Source organism: Streptopelia decaocto (genome assembly GCF_964273445.1).
Source record: "Streptopelia decaocto genome assembly, chromosome: 25".
Lineage (NCBI taxonomy): Eukaryota > Metazoa > Chordata > Aves > Columbiformes > Columbidae > Streptopelia > Streptopelia decaocto.
In genome coordinates this window covers 377,809-388,616 of record NC_138680.1, presented here as the reverse complement: position 1 = coordinate 388,616, position 10,808 = coordinate 377,809, and the positions used below count along the sequence as shown (strand labels likewise).

Genomic DNA, 10,808 nt, shown 5'->3' with positions numbered 1-10,808 from the left:
AGTGATTATTTTTCCCGAGCTGTCCCCAGGATGCTCTGCTCTCTGCTGAGAGCGTGCAGGGAAGGACCCGGCTGCTTTTGGGGTGCAGCGTTCAGCTCCAGTCGCACTGTGTGGATTGTATCTGTCCTCAGCCAGGTGTGCAGCAGGTTTCAGAGGAGGAACAAGACAAGTCCAGGGTGAAGTGAGCAATCGGGATCCTCATTTGGTTGTGTTTAGGGCAATCAGGAGAAAATGTGCAGTTAGACCTGTCTGTCACTTCCTCTTAGGATTTCAATGCTCTCCAGCCTGAATCTTGCAGGGTTTTAGCTGCTTGTAGGGTTGAACAGAGCAAGCAGCTCTTCCTCACCCACAGAAGCCCCCTCCCCATGTCTCAAGGTGAAGAAAAAACCTCTCTGAGCAACACGTTGTTTTATTCAACACATCTCAAAGGTGGAGGATCAGGGGAGTGGTGTACACGGAATGGCGCAGTCCAAACGTGGCTGCAGGCGCCTGGGGCTTGATCAGCTCCACCTGGAAGAGGTAAAGGAGGAAAAGGTGACCATGGGCACTTCTCATGGCTGGTCTGGGTGCCTGTTGCCCTGCAGCAAACAGACTGAAAAGCTCATCACAGCTGGTGTGGAAAGCTGAGCTGAGCTGAGCTGGGGCTGAGTCCAGAGGACGTCGAGTTCCAGCCAGACTTTGCTGGATTCCCCTCCCCTCCAAAATCATCTTCCCAGCATTAGGAAGGCTGGGACCTGTGTCTGCTTGTCCCTTCTGAGGAGTGGCCTCCTGAAGAGCTCGCGGTGTATGAGCCTGTAACATTTCCTGGCTGAGACAGCGTAAGGGGAAAGCAGTGTTCCTTGCCTTCCCTCTGCTGGGCTGGGGACAAGGGAAGGGACAGGAGGGCTGTCCTGCAGCTTGTCACTGCAGCAGGACACTGTGCAGCTCAAGGCAGCCCCAGCGGAAGGGGAGATGCTTTGGCAAAGCCGCGCAGGAGCAGAAGGCGGCTGCCTTACCCTTCCCGTGCCGTAGTCCGCTGGCCCCGGTTTGACCGTCTTGTCTCGGAGCTGGGAGCGGGTTCCCATGGTGTACCCGGGAGCTCTGGTTTTGAAAACGTCCAGCTCGATCTTCGGGAGCGCTGCAGGGCCTGGGGTCTGTAAGAGAGTCAGGGCAGCTGCTGGGTGAAAATGGCCGGTGTTTGTTCTTACCTGCGCCCGGCACAGGATGCACCAGTTCAGCGAGCTGGGCAAAGGATTTGGGAACCACACAGCCCTTCTAGTGCAACTTGGTGGAGGCGTGGGCAGTGATTTTTCTCTTTGTGTGTTTTTGCGGCCCCTGGATGTGACTCTCACCTTGGCCAGATCGGCATCGTAGCGATCCCGCTGGCTCCTGCTCGTCATGGAGTAGCACGGGCTGGCAGCCGTGTGCGCCGTGTTGGGGCCCAGCACCCTGGGCAAGGTGTAGGTGCCGGGACCTGCAAGAGCAACGGGAAGAGAAGAAACCTCTGGGCAGAGACAGGCGCCCTGCAGCCTGCTCAGGGCAGCAGGAGGGATGTCTGCCCCCTTTCCCAGCTGACTCTGGGTGAAAAGCTGAGCAGCACATTGTCATAGAGGCCTCCCCAGCTGCAGGGGTTTCCATCTCCTGTGCTCACGTACCTGGAGTGAAGTCGGTTTTGACTCCCCTGTTCCGGAAGCCCATGGATGGCTCAGGTGTGCTCTTAAAGATGTGTCGGTTGGACTTCTCCGGGCTGTAATCGCCTGGGGCAGAGGACAACAGCACAAAAGTGGTGAAGTTCTGGTATTTTTCTCAGTCTAAGGAGGCAATTTCACCAAGAGCTGCTCTCCCTAACAGCTGCAGAAGAGCCAGCTGCTGGGAAACATCGACAGCTCATTGGAAGGGTGAGCTGAGCCTTCTGCACCCATCTATCTTTTGTATTCATCTATCTTTTGTACCCATCTATGTTTTGTACCCATCTCTCTTTTGTACCCATCTCTCTCTCGTGTGCCGCTATGGCTGGGAAATGTGAAAACATATTTGTCTTGTCTGAACAAACAGCTGGAGCAATGTTACTCACTGGGTCCAGGTGTGATCTCCGTCTTGATCCTGGGCAGTCCAGTGATGGCGTAGGCTGGAGCCACGTACTTCCCGGTCCTGGTCATGGAGGGCTCCACGTAATAGCGAGGGCCTGGGGAGCAGCCGCCTTCCGCAGGAGCTTTTGCCCCTCTGCAGGTGTACGCGGGGGCTCTGACTTTGGTGGGGTTGTGGTTGATGTACCCTAGGAAGAAAAGGGAAGCGGGTTTGTAGCTGGTTTGTGCCGGGTGTGCTCACCGTGCCACACACCGCTCTGCTCCTTGTCTTACCCGTTGTCCCCTGGACTGAGTATTTGGGTCCAGGGGGGGTGAACTGGGCCGAGATGAGGCCCCGTGGGCGATGAGGTCTCCAAGTGCCCACGAAAGCTCCGTCCATGCTGGGAGGTGCTTTGAAAGCCTGAGGAAAAAGCAGAATTGTGCCTTGGTACTTTGCTTTGTGCCTTAGTAGTTTTGAATCACTGTTCAAATGACTGTGCTGTACGTTACTAGTGAACCTTGCCGTGGAACTTTGTTCAGTTGCATTTTTCTGACATCATATTAAACCCACTTTTGCTCATATCTTTGACAGTGGCTCTTTAAACGATCTCAGTCACCCATTGGTGACATCTTGGTCCTGTACTGTGCAAGTCCTGTCTCACCAGAGAACACCAGAACTCTTGATAACAGATTGTACGATGAGGGTGTCGAGACCCCTTGCCCAGAGCAGTCGTGGATTCCCCCCCACTGGATTTGTTCAAAGCCTGGGGATGCAAATCCCACTGGTCACAGGGGAGCTCATGGCCAATGCTGAACCATGGCAGGGAAGCAGGAGTCTCCGGACTTCACCTGTCTCAGCCGCGGCATCGAAAGGGATGAGGACAACAACGTCTGCGTCTGCCTCGTCTCTGCGGCACAGAGCGTGGCGAGCAGTGAGAGCAGCCAGAGATGTGGCAAGAGAGGTTGTCAGTGAGGGCAGCCAGAGATGTGGCAAGAGAGGTTGTCAGTGAGGGCAGCCAGAGATGTGGCAAGAGAGGTTGTGGTGGCAGCGGCCAGGGGACCCTGGGGACACCTGGGATCGTCCTGGAAATGCTCTGTGACATCGGGGACTGTGCGATGGCATCTGCTGGGGATGCGGGACTGGGGACGTCCGGCCTGCAGGGCCAGGCCTTCCTGAGATCTGCTTGTCCTGTCTCCATGTGTATGTTCAGGGTGCACATGAGACAGATTTTGAACATCAGCAGAGACTGGGGGAGCTTTCCAAAGCACCTGGTTTTACACTGTCTTTACACTCAGTGACAGAGGTGACAAGTGACACAGCGGTCACACAGCACCACTGGGCACCAGAGGCTTTGCCTGCTGAGGCAAACTAATATTTCCAGATTCGTTACTCTCAGACTGTTGGAGGGGGATTTGGGCTTCAATAGCAGAAGAAAAGCATTTCCACTCCAGAACCTCAGCCGCCACATCTCTGATTGTCCGTGTCAGGGACCCACAAACACTGTGTTGCCAAAAATGTGACAGCTATAAAAAGTATCGTATCCTCCCCAAATCACTGTTTCCCTCGCACCCTCAGATTACCGCAGGAATAATCTTGCTCTAATGACCAAATCCAGCTCTCAGCACAGGTGTCTGGGTTCTCAGTGCCCTGTGACTCCCAAGATGCAAACTCAGTATTTTCCTTTGCGGTCTGTTCAGTAACAGTGATTACCCCAAAACATGCGTCACTTTGAGCAGGGAACCCGCAAAGAGCTCTGATGAAGCGCTGTTTGGTTAAATGAATATTGGGATCTCCTGCAGTTGGGTTTCCCTGGTTTAAGGCACAAGAACGTGCACATGTGGCCAGCAGGAGGGAGCAGAGCTGCACCGAGTGAGAGACGCAGCTTTACTGACTGCATTTCACATAATATTTTTGCGGGTTTTAAAAAGCAATCCCATCAGCATCACAGGTGTATATTTGTTGCTGCGAGAAGTTTCCTTAGTTCGTTAAGTAGCTGACATTTTCTTTTCTTTCACTTATGTACATTTTACATTATAACAGACATTCCAGTGCTAAAATTATGTTTCCAGTCTCTGCTGGAAAGGGAGTTAAACAGAGAAATGCCAATAGCAAGGCAGAGCAGGGCATGACGAGAGCTGAAGGGTTCTGTTGGGATAGTGTTCAATGACTATCAACAAAGTGAAAATCCCTCCTCAGCTTTGGTTCTTGCCTTTTCTGCCATATTCAGCCTCAGCTGAGTAGAAGGAGAGCTGATGGAGTGTAAGGGAATCCCAAGAACTTGTGTCACAGCCACTGGCTCTGCCACTAATGCTGCTGCTGCTTCTGTGGCCGCTGCAGCTGCTGCAGCAAATGCTGCTACTGCCGATGCTGCTGCTGCTTTGGCCACAGCCGCCGCTGCTGCAAATGCTGGCCTTTCCGCTGCTGCCGCTGCAAATGCCGCTGCTGCTGCAGATGCTGCTGCTGCTGTGACCACTGCCGCTGCTGCTGTAAATGATGCTGCTGCTGTGACCGCTGCTGCTGCAAATGCTGCTGCTGCTTTGGCCACTGCCGCCGCTGCTGCAAATGCTGGCGCTTCCGCTGCTGCCGCTGCAAATGCTGCTGCCGCTGCAGATGCTGCTGCCGCCGCTGCTGCCGCTGCCAGCAGTGCCGGAGCGGTGTCCGTGCACAGCACTACACACCAGGTGTGACACAGAGCGGCTCTGTGACCTCACAGCCCAAGCTGAGCCCAGGATACCAGGGGCCTTCTGAGCTGCCAGCTCACAATGGCGACTCGCGCCCAAATTTTTCCAGACCTGGTCTGACACCTGAACCGTGTCTCTGGTCAAAGAACGTCCTTCAATGACATAGGATTAGTGACCAAAATCAAAGTGTTACTGTCCAAAGTCATAACTATGTAATTGAGCCTCCAAACACATCATGGCAAACCTATAAAAAATATCCCATATCACCCAGGAGAAATCCTTGCTGTATCACTGCTTTTTGCCTTTTCAAATAGGAATTAATGATTACCTGTGCAGCAGGTTTCAGAGGAGGAAGAAGACAAGTCCAGGGCAAAGTGAGGAATCAGGGCCCTCATTTGGTTGTGTTTAGGGCAATCGGGAGAAAATATGCAGCTAGACCTGTCTGCGTCATTTCCTCTTATGATTTCTGTGCTCTCCAGTCTGAATCTTGCAGGGTTTTTGCTGCTTGTAGGGTTGAACAGAGCAAGCAGCTCTTCCTCACCCACAGAAGCCCCCTCCCCATGTCTCGAGGTGAAGAGAAAACCTCTCTGAGCAACACGTTGTTTTATTCAACACATCTCAAAGGTGGAGGATCAGGGGAGTGGTGTACACGGAATGGCGCAGTCCAAACGTGGCTGCAGGCGCCTGGGGCTTGATCAGCTCCACCTGGAAGAGGTAAAGGAGGAAAAGGTGACCATGGGCACTTGTCATCACTTGTCTGGGTGCCTGTTGCCCTGCTCGTTCTCCCGAGCCCAGTGCCATTTCTGGACAGTCGCTCTGCATCTCTTCTCTCTGTGTCTCTGTTTGGTCAGGGCTGGCTGTGGGTGCAGCGCAGTTCAGCGTCCTGACCCAGCAGGCTTGTCCTCAGCGACGCCGTCTGCCAGAACAAGGGTGCCGACGTGCACTGGCCGCTCCTCCTCGCACACCCTGTTCGTGTGCCTTGCAGCCTCCAGCTCGCTGCACCTATTCGTGCAGCACGCTCGTTGGAAACCTCAGGTATTAGCAGAGCACTCGAGATGTCCTGAGGCTGTGATTCATTGCATTTCCTTCTCGTTTTGGGGGACGTATGTGAACAAAAGAGAAAAACAGTTTAGCAGGAGGTAAAAGACATTAATGAAGTTTGTTTTTGCAGACAGTAAAAGAAAAGTCTAGATTTCAGCAGTTAACAGACTGAAAAGCTCATCACAGCAGGTGTGAAAAGCTGAGCTGAGCTGAGCTGAGCTGGGGCTGAGTCCAGAGGACGTCGAGCTCCAGCCAGACTTTGCTGGATTCATCTATTCATCCTTTTGTATTCATCTATCTTTTGTACCCATCTATCTTTTGTACCCATCTCTCTTTTGTACCCATCTATGTTTTGTTCCCATCTCTCTTGTGTGCCGCTATGGCAGGGAAATGTGAAAACGTATTTGCCTTGTCTGAACAAACAGCTGGAGCAATGTTACTCACTGGGCCCAGGTGTGGAGCACCAAGAATAAGAACAATACTACAGATCCTGCGACCTACAAGAACCACTGCAGTTCGGCGCAGAACTGGTGAGTTCCCAGACAATTGTGCTGTTCAACTGTGTTTTAAAAAGAAATCCCATCACCATTTCAGGTGTGTATTCGTTGCTGTGAGAAGTTTCATTGTTTTTTTAAGTAGCTGATGTTTCCTTCCCTTTCACTGATCTTTGTCTGACATTAAAACACACATACTAGTGCTAAAATGTTTCTTTCCAGTCTCTGCTAGAAAGGGAGTTAAATACAGAAATGGTGGATGGTGACTCGGTGTTTGGTGTTTCCTCAGCAGTGTATTTACTGTGGGCTTTTCATCCCTGGGTGACTCTGGGGCCCTTGGCAAGCGCTGAATTCAGCTCCTGCGGCAGATGTTCCTGAGGAGTCCAGGTGCCGGGAGGCTGAAGAGAGCGACCTGCCACCCTAAACCTGCTCAGGGAAAACCGGCCCCGTGGCCAATTCCCAAGCACGTTACTGTTCAGAACAACAGCCCTGCCGCTTGGGAAATCTCATCCTCTAACAAAGAAAAGCAAGAGGAAGAAACAGCTCCATGAACTCCGGGGTGAAGACGTAGGCAGCCGGGGTGCTGGGGATTGACATCGGTGGGATTTTATCCAGTAAAAGCCCTTGTACCTTCCAAACTGTGCTCTAAGGTCCCACGTAGCCATAGAGTGCACCAAAGTACAGGTGCCCGATAAAACATTGCCCCCAGAAATTGTTTTACAATAAATAGGCAATTCAATCCTAGTGGGTGTCTGTTACTTTAGGTGGGAAGAAGAATTGTTTTCACCTTGCTTCAACTTATTTTCTGTGATGTAAATTGTTCTTGAAAGCCGTGCTTGTTCAGTTAGGGAGGGTCATGAATGTTGGGCTTTTGTGTCCCGTTGGTCAGTTTGTTTTGTGTGCGAACTGTGGCAGAGAATCACTGAAAAGGTTCCAGAATTACTTGTCAAAGGCACATTATTTTAGAAAATAGTCTTTTTGCTGTCTAAAGGCCCCGTTCGCAGTCCCGCGAGCGGGCGCAGGGCAGGGGCAGCGGCGGCGGGAGGCGCTGAGGGGCCGCCGGGCCCTGAGGGAGAACAACGGGCGGGACAAAGGGCGGGAAGAGGCGGCTGAGGCGGCGGGGCCGGGGCTGCTGCGCGCAGGGACCGCAGGGCAGCGCCGCACTTACCGCGGTCCGCTTCAGCCGCTTACAGTAGTTTAAGGATTTTTGTTCGCAAAAGACTCTTGTTAGGCGTCTTGTTGGTGTCTCGAATGAGAATATCTCTTCTTCTGCTTAAAACAAAACAAAATTCCCTCAGAGATCAGGCTGTCGCAGCTTCCTGAATGTGAGCAAAGCAGCGCAGCAGAACTGAGGAGAAAGTCCTGTGACTTTGTAATGCTAATGGGTGGCCTTTGGAATTGAAAGGACAGTTCCAATTAAATGAGGAAGGGTGAAGAGCTGTATTTTCCAGGCATGGGTGTAGATGATGGAGTTGTGTTTAGTGATAAAGCTCAGGCCTGGTCCTTGTTGAGCAGGATCTTTTCTTGCAAGGTGAGCAGCTCCACATTTCTGCGCCGTTAAGAATATCTGTATATCTATGTGCAGACATGGAGGGTTTGAGAGTGCAGTATTGCCGTCTCTTCAGGTTCACCAGAGTCTTTGCCGTCATGTCTCTGCTCAGCAATCTCTTTTTGAGTCCCCTTCTCTTCCCAGCAGTCTAAATTTGAATCCATTGAAATCTGAATCATTATTATCACTGTGAAATGTCATGAGAGCCCCGTCAGTGCAAGAAACCTGCCAGAATGTGATATGACAATTAAATTCCTGTGGTCTGTAAGCAGCAGACACTTTGCTTCGTTGGTTAGTACTGGAATATGGGATTTCCCTCTGACAGACCATTCAATGCTCAGAAACTCATTTTGCTCCTTATTCTGAAATGTATTGTATTTAAGCACCAACTATGCAGATACAAAAAGCTCCACTTTCCCGTGGGACCAATATCACAGCACTCTGACACACGGCATTTGATGTATGTCAAAACCAAATAATAACATATAGTAGTAAATAGCATCAAATTAACATGATGGGCCTCTGAGAAATTATACACTTTGAAGTAAAGGTAAAAAGGCATCTTTGTTTCAGTGAAACATAATAGTGTTGAAAAATTAAGAAAATCAGCAGACTGACAGGAAACATCTTTATTTTGATGAAACTTTATTTCAATGAAAATGTTGCAGTTAATGAATAAAGCTGAATAAGGCATTGAAGTTGCTCCCTCCAGGCCTGCAGAAATTAGCATGGCCCGTGATATAAAGATAATTTGGGATTCCTTCATGAGTTTAGTTTCAGTTTTTCACACTCATATGTATCTATTGGTCTGGAATCTAAGAAAGGCAATTTCTCGGGTCTCTTGCTCCATATGTTGCAATTACTGACAGAAAGAAATGGCAGCTCATAGAAAGAAATGGCAGCACGTGGTTGAGCAGCACGAGGTTCAGCGGTAGTTTCCTGTCTTCTGTAAAGCTTTGTTACTGTAGGACAGATGGTTTATTTAAGCTTTTGCTGGAATACAAAAGCTGGGAGATGTATTAAGCATCACGATGTGTTATGAGATGGTAAAAGTGGGAATTGATGGACATGAGATTGAAGTCATTTTGTGAAAAGCCCCAATGTTTCCTGTGTCTGCAGCTCTCCCTCCTGGCCCAGCTCCGCAGGCCGGTCCCACCAGGGAAGCTGTGTCCCCCCAGCCAGACGGAAGGTCCCCCCCCAGCTCCCTGCCCGCTGGCACCGCGGCATCCACCTCCCTGCCTGCCCCGACATGAAGTTCGCGCAGAACTGGTGAGTTCCCAGGCAATTGTGCTGCTCAACTGTGTTTATTGCTGTTACACGTTCCCATCTCCCATGGCCTTGGCTTCGCGGCGCCTGCGGAGAGAAGAGGCTGCTGAGTCCCGGCCGTGGCCGCGGTGCCGGGGGGTGCGAGGCTGCGGGGCAGCGCTGGGCGCCCTGTGGTGTGCGGGCACCCGGCTGCACGGGGAGCTGCGGTCGGAGCTGCAGGGACACCCTGGCCGAGGTGAACATCTGGGGTTTACAGCAGCACCCAACAGGGTGATTTCTGCTGCCAGGAACACGTCACTATTGTGCTTCTCCCTTTCCATGGCAATGTCGTCCGTTGTTTTTCTTCCTGACCTTGCTCTGCCTGCCTCTGTTGCTGGGGCAGCTCTTGTTGAGGCAGAGCCATTTTAACTAACACTTGGAACAGCAAGAGCAGGTTTTGTTAAAGAGCGCCCAGGAGCTGAGCAGCCAGTTCAACCATCCTCAGCAGGAACCTCAGTGGAGTTTGGCCAGTAACTAAGCGGGCACTTCAGAGCACCCTGGCTCTAAATGTTTCAAGGCTAATGGCCGCCATCTGATACAGGAGTTTGGCAACACCCCCTGCTCAACAACTCACTTTTGTATTCTCCTCTTGCACAGCCAGCATGCACAAAACAGCACTATCCCAAACAGGATGGTGCCCAAGACCCCCACGACGGCTGCTAAGCAGTGCTTCTTGCAGGTCGCGGTGTCAGTAGTATTGTTCTTATTCTTGGTGCTCCAACCTGGATGGACAATTCTGTACCTTAGTGTTTCCTGCACACTACGGGTGATCTCACGCGAGGTCTGACAGCTGTTTGACCAACTGTCCCTTGGAGTGAGACAGACAGAAACCGTCCCTGTGTCAGGGAATGCCACCCCCAGCTCTCCCTCCCCGGGGACCCACACCCCAGGAGGACAGAGTCCGGCCCATGGGGATTCACCTGAACCCCGCACCCCCTTTGCCTTTGCTCCAGCACGGGCACTGCTTGCACGCCCCCAGCCTTCAGGCCTTGTCTCCCACTTCTGGCCCTGCAAGGCTGCTCTGTACCTGGAATCTTGTCAAGGAGGCCGTTGATTCCAGCCTGGCGGGCTTCCCCAGGGTTGGGCAGCTCTGCCAAGAATCAGAGAGAGGTAAAGCCTCAGCAGAGGATGCAGGAGTTCGGGGCAGGTTCCCCCTAAACCGTGCTCGATCTCTCAGTGCATCCCTTTGGACCTCAGTGCACAGGAGGGATCCCCTCCCTTGTGCCTGGGGGGGCACTCAAGGCAAGAGTTTGGCTGCTGAGGAGCCTGCAGACACAGGGGTTTTGGTTCATGACAGACGATGAGCAAAGGACAGCAATTACCTGGCATGCCTCGTGATTCCATTGTCCAAGTCCCTTCGTCGTAGATCGGCACTACCTGATCGTCTCTTTTCTGAATCGCCACGGTCTCCCCAGTGTCATGGCTCAGGTCTTTAGAAAGAAATGGAGTCAGTTTAATGAGAAGTAACCTCTTCAAGAACCAATATCTTCAGGAGGTGACATTTCTCAGAATACATTGATGACGCTCAGAAACAAAGCCAGAGCATTTGAGGGTGTCAGTACAGTCAGGGAAAGCGCCCTTCTGAGGAGCACTTGTATCTAAACCTCCACTTCCCAAGTCTTCTGCTCTAGAGCGATAACTACCCACCGTGCTCTACTTTGTCCAATTCCTCCAGGACTTGGTTGAGGACTG

At 51.8% G+C, this 10,808-nt stretch overlaps 1 protein-coding gene across 1 annotated transcript; it reads right to left on the bottom strand.

The window, feature by feature from the left end:
- Window positions 1–423: 423 nt before the first annotated feature.
- Window positions 424–2,445, bottom strand: LOC309450106 (ciliary microtubule associated protein 1A-like; the record flags this gene model as incomplete). The annotated part of the gene is made up of 6 exons (XM_082072770.1): window positions 424–510; window positions 996–1,133; window positions 1,332–1,453; window positions 1,635–1,736; window positions 2,054–2,254; window positions 2,340–2,445. The coding sequence occupies 6 exons, from the start codon at window positions 2,443–2,445 to the stop codon at window positions 424–426; spliced, it is 756 nt and encodes a 251-aa protein (XP_081928896.1).
- Window positions 2,446–10,808: the final 8,363 nt, after the last annotated feature.